The sequence below is a fragment of the Pleurodeles waltl genome, chromosome 6 (assembly GCF_031143425.1).
Source record: "Pleurodeles waltl isolate 20211129_DDA chromosome 6, aPleWal1.hap1.20221129, whole genome shotgun sequence".
In the NCBI taxonomy this organism is placed as follows: domain Eukaryota; kingdom Metazoa; phylum Chordata; class Amphibia; order Caudata; family Salamandridae; genus Pleurodeles; species Pleurodeles waltl.
The window spans coordinates 722,192,447-722,210,871 of record NC_090445.1 but is presented as its reverse complement, the minus strand read 5'-3'; the positions used below and the strand labels follow the sequence as shown (position 1 = coordinate 722,210,871).

The 18,425-nt window shown below is 45.7% G+C and overlaps 1 protein-coding gene across 1 annotated transcript in view; it reads left to right on the top strand.

Moving 5' to 3' along the window:
* Window positions 1-18,425, top strand: part of BAG3 (BAG cochaperone 3) — a 63,289-nt gene that overhangs the window by 21,137 nt on the left and 23,727 nt on the right. The window contains exon 2 of the mRNA XM_069239236.1: window positions 17,212-17,541. Within this exon, the coding sequence (XP_069095337.1) occupies window positions 17,212-17,541 (330 nt within the window). The remainder of the gene's footprint in view (window positions 1-17,211; window positions 17,542-18,425) is intronic.

The following is an 18,425-nucleotide window of genomic DNA, read 5'->3' as shown; positions in this document are numbered from 1 at the left end:
AGCACCGAACATACTTAAAACGGTGTAGAGTTAGCCATTGAATTGAGCCAAAAGATTAGCACTTAAGGAGTTATCATTGTTCGGCTGCTTATAGCAACGATGTAGAATAAACATGGGGCGAAACAGTTTTACAGCTCTGTAAACGCGTTGTGCAGATGTGAATACCGGACGCAATGAGGGGAACCAATTCACAGTGCTCTGAAAGGCCATTTTCCAAAAACACGAATAGAATGAACATTCCAGTCCAGAAAGATGCCTGCTGGGCATAACCAAGTGCAGATGACGACTAAGTAAGATGAGCGTCTGATAAATATGCGGGGCAGTTAAATCACAGAGCTGGTTATCACCTTTAAACAGTGAGCTCAAGTAAGACATGGTTAGTAAAATAAATTAACCGAGGCTGCTACAAACAGCAGAAAGAAAAATTATTATGCAATCGCATGAAGATGTTTCTCAAAGAGCATGTTTTAGAAGGTATTTTGGAGTGACAGGAATATACATATGTTTAAGGTACTATGGTTATAAACAGACCCACTGTGAGGTTTCTTTGGTTTATGGACCAATGAGTTGTCAAGGATTGGATGCTGAGAAAGTCTGTCGAGTACCCTTTTCAATTGCCTGAGGAAAGGATGCCTCCTGTGCCAACCTGCAAAGAATAATATACATAAAAAGTGTGAAGTGTCTCCGCTAGAGGGTCCCAGTCGTTAAAACCCTCAAAGGGGAAAAACTACTTTGGCAATATTGTAATCCTTGATTGAAGATGGAGAAAGCACTGGAAAACCAGCAAGGCACCACACCCCTCCTGACATCAGGAAGGATAAAATAATTGGATAGCCAAAATGACCCAAGCGGCAGGGTGCTCAACAGTGGCCTGAGCATGGCCTCTGTCTGACAAGCGGTGATGGAGAGCATGCAGAATGCTTCTTCTCTTTCTGAATCGAGGTGGTCTTGAGGGAGCTCTGGTACTGTCATCTGCACAGATGCCGGAACAGATATAGCACAAGTGGTTACATGCCAGTAACTGTGGAGTGTATTGCTTTTTTTTACATTGATGTCTCAGAGCCACATCTACTGTTTTGTTTCTAAGTTACTCGCTCTGGGCAAGTGAATCTCAAGTGATAGCGAAGATGAATAGTCAATGTCAAGTCTCAGTCTAGAATGTGTGAGTATGTTAAAAACTCAGGAACATCATGACATATTAAGTAAAACACAACAAACTAAAAGTACAGTAATAATTATCACTTTTATTTACTGAGAGGTGAAATGTGGCAGTTAAAAATGGGGGCAGGCACAATACAACCAATGGTCATATAATCACCTCGGGCTGAGATACGTCCCCAACATTGTTGTGTAGGTTGGGCCCTACAAAAATAAATAGCATGTGTTCATAAGGGCTATGTTTTCCCATGAGGTGCTGTCAAATTAGCCTAAATCATTGAACACATGGCTCAGTGGCTCAAGGTTGTCTTGCAGCTTTACTATTTTTAGTTTACAGGCCACAGTCAGTGAGACAGAGGTGCCAACAAAGACGCTCCATGTATTCAGCTAGGTATGATATATCTGCACTCTTCCTAAGTTCCTCAGTGCAGAACTGGACAACTAAGTGGATTTGAAAAAGTGTAGCTGGGTTTTCATTAAAAACAGTCTTGCAAATCTAGTTACGCCCCAGAATCCTCCATTCAGAGTAGAACAGTGGTCACATTCCAGTCCAAAACATTATGCTGGTTGCCAAAGGCACAGTTCTGCAAAATCTCACTCCTTAGTTAATGGGGCTGCTGGGGAACTGCAGTTGGTGAAAAATGTAGTGCTCTGAGTACAAGTCGCAAGGGAAGACCTGTTGGGTATCTGTAGGAGGCTGGCTAGGCTTATAGTGGGTTCCTTGTGGTACTTACACCTTGTGACATGTCCAGTTATCCCTTATTAGTAGAATAGAGGTATTCTAGCAGCTTAGGCTGATAGAGGTAGCTATAGCAGAGCAGCTTAGGCTGAACTAGGAGACATGCAAAGCTCCTACCATACCACTTATATCATACAGCACTATATCATAAGAAAACACAATACTCAGAGTTACTAAAAATAAAGGTACTTTATTTTAGTGACAATATGCCAAAAGTATCTCAGAGGATACACTCCATTAGGAGGTAAGTTATATACACAAGTTTTATGCACACAAACCAAAAACAGGCAATTAACAGTTAGAAAAGTAGTGCAAACAATGTAGAATCACCATAGAATGCAATGGGGAGAAATAGGTCTAGGGGCAACACAAACCATATACTCCTAAAGTGGAATGTGAACCACGGATGGACCCCAGGCATAGTGTAGTGTGTAGAGGGTCGCTGGGAGTGTAAGAAAACACCAAGGGTGTCCAAGATACCCCACCCAAGACCCTGAAAAGTAGGAGTAAAGTTACCCTACTATCCCAGAAAGACAGTAAAGTCGAGATAAGGGATTCTGCAAGGACAACAACTGACTGCAAAAAATCTGAAGACGGATTCCTGGACCTGAGGACCTGTAAAGGAAGGGGACCAAGTCCAAGAGTCACGCAAGTGTCCGGGGGGGGCAGGAGCCCACTAAACCCCGGATGAAGGTGCAAAAGGGCTGCCTCCGGGTGGAAGAAGCCGAAGATTCTGCAACGTCGGAATGTGCCAGGAACTTCTCCTTTGGTCAGAAGATGTCCCACTGCGTGCTGGAGGACGCAGAGTTATTTCCGCGCAGAAAGACCGCAAACAAGCCTTGCTAGCTACCAGAGTCGCGGTTGAGGATTTTGGGTGCTGCTAGGGCCCAGGAAGGACCAGGGTGTCGCCCCTTGGAGGAGGAGACAGACGGGGCGCTCAGCAACTCCGAGTGCCCACGCAGAAGCAGGCAGCACCCGCAGAAGTACCGGAACAGGCACTTAGAAGATCTGAGGACAGCAGTCGACAGAGTCACAAAGGAGGGTCCCACGACGTCGGAGTCCAACTCGGCGAGATGGGCAATGCAGGACGGAGTGCTGGGGACCTGGGCTAGGCTGCGCCCAAAGGAAGTCTTGCAAAAGTGCACAGAAGCCCGAGCTGCAGTTCACGCAGTACACAGGATTACTGTCTGGTGTGGGGAGGCACGGACCTACCTCCACCAAATTTGGACAGAAGGGCCACTGGACTGTGGGAGACACTTGGACCCAGCTCCTGTGTTCCAGGGACCACGCTCGTCAGGATGAGAGGGGACCCAGAGGACCGGTGATGCAGTAGTTTGGTGCCGGCATTGGCAGGGGGAAGATTCCATCGACCCACAGGAGATTTCTTCTTGGCTTCCAGTGCAGGGTGAAGGCAGACAGCCCTCAGAGCATGCACCACCAGAAAACAGTTGAGAAAGCCAGCAGGATGAGGTGCTACAATGTTGCTGGTAGTCTTCTTGCTACTTTGTTGCGGTTATGCAGGCGTCCTGGAGCAGTCAGCAGTCGATCCTTGGCAGAAGTCGAAGAGGGAAGTGCAGAGGAACTCTGGTGAGCTCTTGCAATCGTTATCTGGTGCGGTACCCACAGGAGAGACCCTAAATAGCCCACAGAGGAGGATTGGCTACAGGGAAAGGTAAGCGCCTATCAGGAGGGGTCTCTGATGTCACCTGCTGGCACTCGCCACTCAGAGCTGTCCATTGTGCCCTCACACCTCTGCATCCAAGATGGCAGAGGTCTGGGACACACTGGAGGAGCTCTGGGCACCTCCCCTGGGAGGTGCTGGTCAGGGGAGTGGTCACTCCCCTTTCCTTTGTCCAGTTTCGCACCAGAGCAGGGCTGGGGGGATCCCTGAACCGGTGTAGACTGGCTTATGCAGAGAGGGCACCATCTGTGCCCTTCAAAGCATTTCCAGAGGCCAGGAGAGGCTACTCCTCCTAGGTCCTTCACACCTATTTCCAAAGGGAGAGGGTGTAACACCCTCTCTCAGAGGAAATCCTTTGTTCTGCCTTCCTGGGACCAGGCTGCCCAGGCCCCAGGGGGGCAGAAACCTGTCTGAGGGGTTGGCAGCAGCAGTAGCTGCAGTGGAGACCCCGGAAAGTTAGTTTGGCAGTACCCGGGCTCTATGCTGGAGACCCGGGGATGCTTAGAATTGTCACCCCCAATACCAGAATGGTATTTGGGTGACAATTCCATGATCCTCGACATGTTACATGGCCATGTTTGGAGTTACCATTGTGACGCTACATATAGATATTGACCTATATGTAGTGCACGCGTGTAATGGTGTCCCCGCAATCACAAAGTCTGTGGAATTTGCCCTGAACAATGTAGGGGCACCTTGGCTAGTGCCAGGGTGCCCACACACTAAGTAGCTTTGCACCTAACCTTCACCAAGTGAGGGTTAGACATATAGGTGACTTATAAGTTACTTAAGTGCAGTGTAAAAGGCAAGGTCCTTAATTTAAAGCGGACCAGTTGAGGTTTAGACCTTCAGCTGACGGGGGCACACATTGACTCAACCACTAGTGCCTGGGAACTGAGATTTAACAGCCAAACCGGAACTCCAAATGAATCTAAATCCACATTGATAAGGCTGTGAAAGAGTATTTTAATTGGTATGAAATCTGCATCACTTCTTTTCAGTCAATACAATGCACGAAAGAGTTTCACCCCATCCAAAAGGTGTACAAAGTGACCCAAAGGGTACTCCCGTTTGAAACCTATGACTGTGTGGTAAAATGGTAAAACTGGAGGTGGGGTTACACTTTCTCAGTTTCCTGAGGCTAAGTAGTCCTGCTCCCTGGATAATTGATAGGATAATCTGCAATTGAGACTGAAAATATACAAGAGCTTCACACCATGGAATGTATATGTTCAGGTTCCTCCACTTGCACAGCATTATGTAAAACATCATTAAACACCTTTTGAACACACAACTGTCTGGCGCATCTTGGTTCTTCTTGACCTATTCGACTTAATCTTTGAGTAAACTTATACTTCAGTTTTCTATCACTTGCCTTCTTAATATTCTACAGTACTCGATCGGGCATAATTCACTTCCATTCACCTATCCAAACATGGATCTTTCAATGAATGGTCAATATATTACTATATAGAACAAATATATGAATCTCAATTACTTTTATCCCATCCAAGTTTAGTGTTCTCATACGCATTTGGACTTTATTGAATACCTGTACTGAGACTGAATCACCTCAGTTGTTCCTCAAAGTGCGGTACCTTCCTCTACTTGGTCTAGTTGCTAATTTAAGCAACTTCCTGACCGTCAGCAGACAATACCGTTCAGTCCATCTACTCTTACCTTCGTCACAGTTCTACCTGCATGACCTCTGTCTCAGTCAGAGAATGAAGTACATACCGTACTGCTGACAATATTTAAAACCCTGATGGTTCACTTGGGTATTAGTTATCACAGAGTCAGCCTCTCAACCTTGCTGCTCTAAAAAATGAGGCTCCCTCACCTCTGAATACCGTTTGATGAGGCTGGGACCTCTCTAAGGCCCCTCATAGCTCTCCAAAATTAAGAGCTACCCAGGACTTACAGGGGGAAGGATCCATCAGTGACTTTGAGTAGAGTTTGTGCTTCTGGCCTGAACTCCTTTGTGTTGGCAGACACCAATCAACGACTTAGCTTCTTTCTCCCAACTCTCAACTCTATGACAAGAATTCCCCTCACCTCAGCACCAGCCCCAACATTGCATTAATGACACCACTGGGTGTTTCACCTCTCACTAGCACTGGATCATTCTGTACCACAGAGATAAACGTATACACATGTTGTAAATATAGATATGCTTTCAAACCCTGGTACAATGTGCATCCAAAACAGCCAATAATAAATCTTGCTGTGAGTGCTGCTCAAATGAAACTAGAGACAGTGCAATAGCGGCACTCCTTCTAAACATGTGATCCTTTGCAGTCTCTTTGATTCATGGGTTGTCAACATCAGGGGTGCTAGGCAAGGAACCCACTCCCCCCCAAACCTGCACTGCCCTCCAGGACCGCTAGGGCTTGAAACAGGAAAAAAATACCCTGAGGCCAGGGATGGTATTGGGTGAGTCGGAGGCTCATCCTAGTCACAGTCTAAAATGCACCACTGCAGGTCCACGACGGCCGATCATGCAAGAGCATCTTGTGTGGATTGTGGGCAGATCATCCGCGAGGTCTTTGTAGTTCCTCTAGTAAGACACCCTGTAGGCTTCCTTCAACTGTGCTTTGTTCTGTTCTTTTTAGTTATGGGGTAAACTCTTCTTTCGCCAGTGAGCACTGGTCCTGCTTCCTTATGTCCCAGCAGCAGGGCTCTTCGAGAGTCTATGAAGTGGTCCTATCCCCTAAAGAATGATGGCTGCATAGGGGGTTGTCCATGGTCAAACTCAGTCTAGGTTGATCCAGGTACAGTCCAAAATACTTATCCCAGTGGGCCAGTATTTATTAAAATGTGGGGCTCTGGAGCCAGAATCAACTTAAATTGTACTTTGTTTAGGATTTAAATACTCTTACAGTTGGAACTGAATGCATCCTTCAGTCTTTTCTGCCTTATTTCCATTCTGTTTTGGAATGAAAAGAAGACCCCTTGCACCTGGCTGGTCAATGGCAAATGAGTACTGCATCCAGATCAGCTCATTTAAGCATTTCATTTCCTCCGGTTACAAGGGCTGAATTGTTCCCACGAAGAACAGGGTCAAGACTGATTTGTATACGGCTGGGTCCAAAGTGAGGTGGCATGGTTGGCAAAAAATTATGTATTGGGTTGTGGCCCTGAGTGATTGCCAGTGGCTGAGATGAATCATGCATTCCACCCATCATCTTGTTGTTTTTGCATTTGATGCACTAAGTGCACTGGGTATGCCCAGACGTGGGTCCCTGGCTCACTGTGCCACCACTGTGGAACCAAGCTATATGTAGTTGAAGAGCCGTAACTAGGGCAAAACCATTCCTAGGGTGCTTGTGTTCTGGTTCAGGGCGGACCAGGCCTGGCATTTCAAGCTGGACTGTTCTCATGAGGAGCAGGGTCAAGAGTGATTTGCATATGGCTGGGTCCAAACTGAGGTGGCATGGTTGGCAAAAAATGATGGACGGGGATGCGACCTTGAGCAACTGAGATTAATTCAGGCTTTCCACCCACCTTGTTGGATAGATGTTAGCCCTGAACAATTCCTAGGCTCTTTGCATGGGTCTGTTGATGGCTCTGAAAAACCCTAGGGATCTCTATCTTCAAAGAGATGCTGGGTTGTCTATATTTAATTATGAAAACAGGCTGGTAAGGGCACTTGGTGTCCCCCAGAGCTCAACATGAGGATTTCAATAAACAATTTCTCTTTGTCCAGGCTTATGCCATTGAGATATATATTGGAGGGGTCTGGCAATTTTTGGATTCTGCTTATTTGTATCACAGCATTTAACCACTAAACAGGTAGCAAGCTGCCCCTCTACTGTTCACTGTTTCGAACATCATAAAAAAAGCCAACAGCTGGCATTCAAAGCATGGAGAAACGTCTGTGAAATTGCATAAAGGGCTTATTTCTCCTGCTGAAGAGGTATGTAGGCCACAGGTCTGAATGCTGGCAGGGTCACCTCTTCCATCCATCCTTCAGAAGATATTAAATTTGGGACCATTTGGTTAACTTAGAGCGTGCCTGTTACAGCGACGGCATTGTTAGTCAGTGGAACAAACTACCTGTTTATAATAGTTAGATGTTTTCTTCCTTGGATACTGTACTTGTACTCGTTCAGTCAGTGTGACGTGGATTTTCACCCCAGGAGATGCTGAAAGACGCGCTCGAATCGTGGGTGGGGCAAATGTGTCCCTGAGAGCACTCTGTACTTCTGGTGAGCTGCACCTTATTGGCTACTTTCCAAAGGCCTGCTTTATGTGTCTAATCTTTGTTCTCTGTCAAAATAGCACCAGCTGACCTGTTTGGCCCATCACTTTTACTACAAAGGAATACTGTGCCTGTTCCTGCACCTGATTAAACCAGTGCTGATGGTCCTTTTTTCCTTAATATTACAACACATGCATGGAGTGTTGCCTTACAGATTGATTATACCTGAAACATACAATTGAACCATGTGACTATAGAAACCCCCCAAAAATTATGAGTACTGTTTCTTGGCGTTTCAGACATATTCCAAAAAGCAACGCAAAGCGTTATTTTTCTAATCAAGTGAGAAATTAAAGGCAAACAATTTTCTAACCCATAGGCTACCCTACAAAACAGAGGACAGCGCTGACTGAAGCAACACAATGTCGGGAATTTTCAAACCTTGCCCCGTGGGTGGAACCTTCCAGTCATTCTGGGACTGGTCTTGACTAAGACCACCGTAGACCATGATGAAAAAAGCACTGTTGTTCAGAAGTGCTGTATGTACTTCACGAAACTTAGGCCCAAAGGGTCAAGGAACAAAACCAACTACGTGGTATATGAAGATTGCGGAATAGCTGTATGAAAGTAGAGAGTACCATCTAGAGGACATAGACACCTACTTTGTCCTGTATCTCTGTTAAATCTTATGCTTAGTCAGAATCCTCCGTGACACGTTGGTGACCTAATACCAAGGAACTGTTCCTGGGTGCTCGCAGATGAGTGTCACACACAGTGCTACCCTGCGGCAGGGACAGGCAAGTGCTTCCATCATTAACATTGAACCTACTGCATACACGTTGATCAGGGGCTGGAAGACTGATTACAGCCTGGGGGTCCAGAGATACCAGCAGTGTCATTGTATCCCTTGCTGCGGTGAGGCCTTCTGTGCTGCTAATGCTAGAAGATACTGAAGGTGATGAGAAAACGCTGTCGAGTAGGCATCCGCTCCAGAATAGGATCCTGCTCTGGAGAACAGAATGCTGCTCTCTGCACGAGTATGTATGCGCATTCCGCTCTGTCTGTGTAGTTTAATAATGCATCTGTTACATTTGGAAGGACACACTAGCTGAGCACTTGGAAGGGCAGGACATGGTATTTTATTTCTGTGAGTTTGTCAGTGCAAAGTACGTGGTGTAGCAGAGACATCTGTTGAAGGAATGAGCCCACAGATGTGGTGTAAAACTATATGGATCTATAGGCAGTGGTGGAAAACCCCTCATATTTTTTTAAAGTTCCAACTAGGTTTAGGAGGTTTGTCCACCAAAATGGCTGTATCCGTCATGGGAGAAGCCACTTTTTGGGGAGGAAGCCTCTTGGCCACTATGTTACAAGCCTTTCCAGTATTTTCATGCTAAATAAGTAAAAAATGTGAATATTGTTAATATCCGTTATTTTTCGCATTTGAGATATAAACTGTGAGCACCAAACACAATATGATAATGTGACAAAAATCTAGGCTGTTTTCAAATGTTTATTATATTAAATGGAAGCAGTATTGCTGTGTTGAAAAAGAATACAGAGTTTTTGCATAACTCCTAATAGGGCTTCTCAAACACAAAGAATAGTTATAGGAGCGGTGCCACAAGCATGGGGAAGAAGAGCTGAAGGTACTTGGACGAAAACAGGAGAAACAGATAGCAAGAGCGAGCGTCCCTCCCTCACACAAGTAAAAGAATGGAAATGAGGAGGGTTGAGAGAAGAAGGTGGAAGGCGTGGGTGGAAACAGATCCTGTCATTTACTACACATTTCACCACAAATTACGCCCTCTACTAAATGGTGATTCGTGAAAAGTCATCATCCATGAATGTTTTTTTTTTTTTTGGGGGGGGGGGCTATTTTGGTGCTAGTTCCACCATGGGTGCTTAAGGAATCGAGACTTATCCCTAGAAATAACTATTGTCGGCGGCAGTTAGATTTAACTCTCTCCTGTACACCGGGCAGTGCCTCAAGGGAAGGGAAACTAAAAATACAACATAACACAAAAGAGAGCAATTACAGAGCATACCAATTAACGACTAAATGAAACATCAAGGTGACTATGACCCGTCATCCTGGGTGTAAACAGCACTCGTGTTTGGTAGGTTGGACCTAACTGCGTCATTCCTGTACACACCAGAACCTTCGCACATTGGGCTCCTTCATTTTGCAAATTAATGCACAGGTTGCGCGGGAATAATGCCGGCAAAACAGAATGCGTTTTCTTTTGAATAAACGAGAAAGCAACCCAGTGTAGATGTAGTTCTTCACAGCACTGTGCCTAGAAGTTCGTTGGATGTGCCGTGGCACGCAGACTCAGGCCAGTTTGTGAACCCCACAGTTGTTCGACAGCAGCAGAAGTGGCTCTCAGAGTGGACCAGACGTGCGCCTCAAGCCGCGAGCCCGGTTCATGGCTTCCCACACGCCAGAGCCGGCCCATTGGACGCTTCCTGCCGTGTCTGCAGCTTTATTGCAAGGGCCCGCAAAGCCGCCGTGTGGGACACTGCGTGCGATTTCTCAAGACCAGCACTCTTGGCAAGTAGTTTATAGCTTCTTTGTCCTCGAAGACCCATGTTGCGGGGCTCGGGAGAATGTGCAAGAGCTAGGCTGGGGGTACTCACGAGCTGAGCTTTCACAGGCTCTGTCAGTGACTCGCAACCTTGGCAGCAGACGTGTGTATCGGACCCTGGGCATTGGGCACATTTACCTTTTTATTGTACAAAGCTTTACAGGAATGGACTTAAGGGTACACATATTGGAATCATTTATTTTATGTTGTCACATTCTCTGCTGTACTCTGCATTCCAACAAGGAAACTTCCAAATTGGGACCTTAAAATACGGTTCTGACAGCGAAGGCTTCTGGAAACTATGTAAGAACCCGAGGCACAGTGCATACGCAAGTATTCTCAGCATGCTTTTACATTGCAGGGAAGGAATTACAATTTCAATATTTCGTTAATTTTCCCACCGTTGCAAATCCGGCTGTAAATGTCTAGCCGTGAAGCCGAGCGGTTCTGTCCAACAACACTAGCTGTGACACACAGCTCTCACCGCTGCAGGTGTACAAGGGTTCACGGTGCTCCCACAAGTCTCTTTGTGGCGGCGGGCGCTGCTACTGTGGCAGCTTTGCCTGTGACACAGGACAGTCTCCTTATTAAAGACCTTAAGTTCTCCTAACAGCACAGTGCTGCCACTGTTGTAGGCCTAGATAGGGACCTGGGCCATCCCACTACCACGTGTCCAACTATAAGGGTGGCTGAGGCGATGTTCCACTTAGTGGCTGCAGACTAGATTTTAAAGAAGCATTTGCAATGCAGTAGGCCTCTCATTTTCTTCAGTTAGAGCTACTGGCTTTGTAAATTCAGAACTGGACTTTTCTTGCCACATAAATCGGTGGCTCCGCTCACAAACATCGTCCAATCTCACCACCTCAACATCGTTCATACGCTGATGACACCCAGCAGATCCTCTCCCTTACCAAGCACCCCGCCACCGCCAAAACCAACCTCCACGAAGGAATGAAGGCCATCGCCGAATGGATGAAGCTGAATTCTGACAAAACGTAGGTCTTCATCCTCAGCTCCACCCCTTCCTCCTGGGATGACTCTTGGTGGCTTGCCACACTGGGAATCGCACCAACACCCACCGACCCCACACGTAACCTGGGATTCATCCTGGAGTCATCGCTATCAGTGACCCAGCAAGTCAACGCCGTCTCTTCCTCCTGCTTCAACACCCTCTGCATGCTTCAGAAGATCTACAAATTGATCCCCACTGGAGCCAGAAGAACGGTCACCCAAGCCTTCGTAAGCAGCAGACTGGACTACGGCAACACCCTCTATGCAGGAACCATGGCCAAGCTACAGAAAATACTGCAACGCATACAGAACGCCTCTGCACGCCTCATCCTGGACATCCCCACCACAGCCACATCACAGCCCACCTGAGAGACCTGCACTGGCTCCAAGAGAATCACGTTCATACTCCTCACCCAGGCTCACAAGGCACTGCACAACACCGGACCAGAATACCTCAACAGACGGCTTTCCTTCTACACCCCGACAGCTTCGCTCCGCTGACCTCGCCCTCGCCACCGTCCTAAGCATCCACAGAATGACCGCCTGTGGCAGATTGTTCTCCCACCTCACCGCCAAGACGTGGAACACTCTTTCCATCCACCTGCGACAGACACAGGACTCACTTACCTTTAGGAGCCTCCTCAAGACTTGGCTGTTCAAGCAGTAGCAGTCCCCCCCCCCCCCCCCGAGCCTTGAGACCCTCACGGGTAAGTAGTGCCCTTTACAAATGCTTTGATTTATTGATTGATTGATTGAACCCTGTCTCATAATTTCGCCTTTTCCAGCCATGTTTTGGTGGTCACAGGCGGCTACTGACATCAGAAATCTCCAGCCATTGAGGAGAAATGAGAAGATGGCTACACTAACTCGACTGGTTAAACATCTGAACAGAAATTGGAAAATAAAGCTGGAAAAGTATTTTATTTTTATTTTAACAGAATGAAAAGTCTTGCAAGCATTCTTGCCTGCATTTCAGCAGAGCAGGCTGAGAAGATTTATTGCTCCAATAACGGAGATAAGCAGTGCCCTGTGTGCGATGCCATGATGTCATGAGTGCTGGCAGAGAGAGGCCCTGGAGAGAGAGACTTGAGATTGGTGCCAGGCTAAGCAAGTTTCACATCATTGCTTTTAGGTTTATCTACATTCTACAAGAAAGGGCATATTGTGGCTTTCAGTGAGCTAAACGACCGCGCCTTTCTTTTTTAAATTAAGTTTATTTTAGGAGCCAGAGGTAAATGAGGGCAGCACTGGAATAAAGCCAAAACAAATGTCAGCTACGTGGGAGGAGATGGGAAAAATGGAATGCTACCAGCCTAAAACACCCACAGTGAAAGGGGAGCACCAAAGAAAAAAACAAAAATAGTCCATCACAGCAACAGATAAAGAAACCAAAGTGGATAATACAGTAGTTGGTCACTGCTATGAAACAGAAAAGGGAGAGAGAAAAAGGCAGAATTGACCACTAGCGAGCAAGAATTTTTAAAGGACAGTGCAACCAACAAATGAAATCGCTTTAAGCCATAAGAAGTATTCTAAAAGTATGCATGAGGTTGAACGCTTACGCTCGACCTAAAAAGAGACCAGGAATGATGGCCAAGGGGGTAAGAAGCAATTTTGCATTAATTTTACTTGCGCCAAATAGTGTAGCAAATGTCACTATGCCTCTCCTGAATATGTGTACGGGACTTGATTTTAAATACAATTACTGCTGTGAAATTAGATGTATGCAAGATATGATTATTTTATGACTGCTCACCACTGTGTTTTAGGATTTATATAGGTTATGTTTTAGACGTGATAAGTGCACTTTAGCCCTGGCGCTGTACTTGCTGTACCTATGATTATTTCATGAATGCTCTTTTTTAGGGTTGTCTGGAAAAAAAACTATATTTTATATTGTTTTGTGAATTCTGAAGCATTTTGTGAATGTTTTTATTAGCTGAACACAAATTAAATCTGAATCCTTAATCTTAATCACAGACTAGTGTTATTGATGTAGAGATGATGAAGTTTGACATACCAGATTGAAGTGCCGATGATCTATGATTCACCTGAGGAGTCCATGAGATCACTCAGACATTGCTAGGTGGAAACAAGGCTGGTCATTCAGTCGTCTTTGTTGATGCAAAGGCCAGTAGTGACAGAAGAATAGTTTGAGAAGTGATCCCAATACCACGTATGATAGCTTTAAGTTATGAACTTGAGATTCAGTGGTGCATCAGTGGTTTACTACATTTTGTAAAAGTCCAAACCCCAGCAATCAAGTGGCAGCAAATAGTGATAATCCTGAGTGGAATATTCAAAACTAATAATTCACTTATCCGCTTTAAATCTCATCCATCCAAAAAGGGAAGATGGTCAACCCTCTGGTCAAGCCCCTCACCTTCAGGTTTCCCATTCCAGTGGGTCTCCCAGATAGGGATGTAATAGAATTGAAGAGCTTGCAATGTCATAAGCAGCAGCTACTGGCAAGCTATACAGTCATGGCCCAGCCATCGATGCCAGTACCTAACCTCTCACTTCTCAGACATACTTTCACAGTGTAGCAGCAACCCGAAAGTGGTGTAAGCTGAGGAAAAGAAACCCGAGCAGCTGGTCTTTTTTTCTGAAAGCCATTCAGGTATGTGTAGGGTAGACAGGCGGTGATTACCAAAAGATGGTCCTCACATCTAATCTTAAATATTAAGTGGGGTATAGTGCTTCCACCTGCATTACCTAGCTAAGGACAAGATTGCCCCCAAATAAAATGCACATACCCTCGGGTCTCTGTGCCATATTCTTGCGTGGCGTCTTAATAAATCAACTTCTCAGGAGCAGACAGGGCCCTTTTAAATAGATAGACAAAAGAAAATTAATGAAAAGATGAACAATGCTGCAACCATTTGGCTATCCAGGCAGCTGAGACATTCATTCTGTACCTTGCATGTCCTACCTCACACACTCTACCAGTACTATATCATTAACCTGCAAATCTCTGACCTGGGAAGGGGAGCATCCTCCCTCACAGCTGCAGTCCTAGTATGTCTGTTCACCTACCTATAGGAGTGAAGACTGTGGAGAAGCAAAATGTGGTATGCGAGCCAATACGAAGGATCATCCTTCCTATGTCCTACCTGGACAGAGTGATGAGTTGATCAAATTCCATCTCCATGAAGGCAGGCCTGTGCTTCTGTACCTGGCTGTGAGCTGGTGAGAATAAGGGCTATTTTAGCAATGTCATCCACAGGTCGGTAGGCCGAGTGGTGATGCGACCTGTGTTGCCTACTTAATGCTCTGCTAGGAGGCCGGTGGATCGGGATTTCTTTTGTCATCCCACGTCTTTTCATCGCTAGCTGACGCCAATAGGGGCAGGTTGAGAAAATGATGTCCCCTGAGGAATCTACATGGTGCTTGCTCAGGGCCAGCCTAGTGCTGCCATGTTCAAATACCCTATTCCATTTGAACTGTGAGTTCCTATAACTGCTTTAGAACCCTTCATTATGACCTCTCTGATTCCTGCCACCATCAGTGTAGGGCAGAAAACAACAAGCTGAACCGCCATATTGACAGTCCACCCCCCCCCCCCACTGTCCTCCTCGGTACTTCCTATCCGTAACTCATACCAGGTGACAGCCAATCAGGTCTCTGTGGATTCTGTCAAAACCGATCTCAGACATCTAGTTTTTCACAAGTGCATGTGCCAACGCGACCTATTGAAAATGGCGTGGAGTGCACAAAGGGTCTTTTAAGCATAAAGGTAGTACTGCTATTTTTTCAAGACATGCCATTGAATAGTGGAAAAATACTCTTTAAAATATGCCTTTAAATACGTTTTTCTGAATTTCCTGATCAAGCGCTGGCTGCGCTTGCAAGGGTAAAGTAGAGCTGCGTAGTCTCCACCCCACCACCCACATGCTAACAGAACATCCTGTTTTCTTTCAGAACTGCATTTTTCTGTGTCAAAATCGTGCGTCAACCTAAAATTAATCTGACTAATGAGTATGAAAATATATGATATGGGCTGGACAACCTCCCATTCATCCTTAGCGTGGCTGTCTTTGGTTTCAGCTCAAGTTTTGTTCTGCCTTTACTGATTCACCGTCGCTGCAGGCAGGAAGTGATGCGACATACAGTTGTTGCATTGTGTTCCGTACCATGGGGCTTGCAATTATTGTTCAATTGCCCGCTTATGAAATAGTTTTAATTAAGGCTAGCAATCCCTAAGCGGATGCCGCCTGCTCTGTACATCTGATAAAGGTATGTAGGGATCAAAAGCGCAAGACTCATTAGTAACTGCAATGTCCGAATCTGGAAAGAGGCGACAGGTTGAGTGCGCTGTATGGTGCCTTCAAGTTTGGTTTCCCGTCTGCAGCAGTCTAACCTGTATTTCTGTTAGGCATTAACTGCTAGCTCCTAGACCGCTTAACCTTAGCCCTACTTTTATTTCGACGGTTGGACTGCATAGGGCGCTCAGTATGGGCATGGGCGTCAATTCACCAAAATGCCAGGGGTAGCGGACATGGCATCACATGACACACCATTTGACCTTTTACTTTAACTCACACACATGCTTACATATACATTCACACACTCTCTTTCACATAAACACACTCTCACCCACAAGTATGCATACAACAGACATTTAAAAACATTTTTACTTACCTTAGCTGCCAAATAGGGTTATAAGCCAGCTAATTGTACTCCATTTCTTTTTACATATATAGTGAAAAATATCGTTCACTATCTGGGTAGTAAACAAATTGACAGAAAGCCAGGAAAGTGGGTCCCCAATCGACTTCAATGCCTCCGTTTTCCAGGCACTCATTTTGCCACCTTTGAGGCCATGGGAGGACAGGGGTCGCAGGGGGCAAGCCAGGGGTCGCAGTTGCGACCCCTAGATGACGTCCATGAGTATGGGACCGAGGCGTGAGTGGCTCCGTTTGTTAAGCACGCTCCACTGCAGAGAGTAAAAGGTGGACTGTGGCACTGATGCATATGAGTCGAGGAGAGTTATGATGGAATATAAAAAGATGTAACGTACCACTGTGAACAGGAAATGTTACTAATACATAATTAAACGTGGAACGGTTAAAATCCTGCCATAAACCACCAAATGTAGTTTTACTTCCTGTAATCTGGCAAATACCGCCTGCGGAATAAAATGGGGATATCATATAAATAGTTCTCCGCCAGTTGCCTTAGGGATATGTCCAAATCAATGACTTCTGCAGAGATCTGCCAGAAGAAACTATTCTAGTTTCATTACTTTCTGATCCAAGGTAGGAATTTGAGGGGGAAATACATATTTTCTCGGAAGTTGAAAGCTAAGGTACAAAGAAAACAATGGCTGCATTGAACATGCATATTTTTCTTATAGTTTAGAAAATAAATGTACTTATCGAGATGCTTCTAGCCAAATTATTTACCTGCTAAAATACTCACATTGGGAATGGTAATACATTCTATGCTCAATAAAAATCATTTTACGTGCTACTTCCAAAGATGGGGAGTAAATGCCCCCCCCCCCCAACTTCAGAACCCTATCTGGCGCCGCGCCTGGGGCGTCTCGCCGAGCTGTCTTGCGTGCTTCATTTTTTCCATGTATCTCGTATATGGTAGCGCACGGTGATCTCTTTCCTTAGTGTGAACCATAGACACAGGGTGACTGTTTTTTCTGTTCGACAATGAAAATGTAACATATCGACATTGCCCTAACAAATGATTCTGTCGAAATGTGAAAAAAGTACGTTCACTTCGTGACACTTTGTAAATGTAATCTGTTTTTGTCTCTTCGTTTTGGTTGCATTGCCATATCCAGTCTCCTTATTTGTTTTTTTTTTCCTTTTTTTTTTAGGAGAATCAACCTTTGCCGAATGGCCCATTTCGAGATGGAACCAAAGAAGGCGGTTCTTACCCGCAGCTACGGCCTGGCTACATCCCGATCCAGGTCCTACACGACGGCCTGAGTAACTGCCAGCGACACCCGTACTACGGCCAGCATCGGCCTGGCATGGAGAGAGTGATGGCGGAGCCGGGCACCCCGCCGCTGCGCTCTCAGTCACCTCTGTGGGGCGGCGGGCGGTCCCAGTCACCAGCACGAGGCACTGACGATGCGCCCCAAATGGAAAAAGCAAGTGGGCAGACTGCTTCAGTGGGACAGTCCCCCGTCTCTCAGAGGCCGGAGGTAAGCGGTTACAGCAGGGTGTGCCTAGCTTACTTTCGGCATTTTAAGTCAGACTCTCGTGCCTCCATTTATGGAATCTGTCTTAAGAATTATATGACTTTAGTCCCGGTACGGCTTGAAACTTTCGGCATGTCTCCATTTAATTGATGTGTTCTTTTGGTTGGGAATGTGCTCAAAATGAGCTGCTTCTCTGTAAAAGTTGATCTTCTTTACCGGGTTTTAATGCACTTATAATTTTTGTTATAAAAACACAGTGTGTCAATTATCATCTAAACCAGTATTCCATTTCCCCGTGCTAGCAAGTACTGTTGCCTAAATGGAGAACTATTTCCCACCCATACCTGGGGATATTTTAGGATGTTCTACTTCAAGCGTTTGTAGACTTAAAATTATTTTAGGTCATCCTTGCCCTGTAATGTACAAACATGTAACCGTGGCCATGCTGTCTGCACGACGATTGTCCTGAGACTAAAAATGAATCACGCAGAGGCATATGTCCTTAATGATCACCTCTGCTTTAGAAGAGCAGGGCTCCAGTGAGTAGTAGTGTTGGACAACATGGGACCCTCTAGGGGAACTTTAGGCAGTACTAGTTTTGGTAAATAATGTAATGACATGTTTTAATCAGGGGCCACTGGCAGGCAATTATTTGTACCTGCAGCGCAGACACTGGGAGCGCTGGGTACAGGGATTCCTTCTCAGGCTACTCGAAGGATGTACACAACTATTACAATAACTAGCTTGAACCTTCTCAGCATCCCACAGTTTTGCTCTCCCATCTATTTCACTATTTCATCATTTTGCATATCCTGAGGTCAAAAAGGTACCAACCCTGAACATTAGGAAATTCCCAGGGTGGATATTTTCATATTTCTGCATATTAT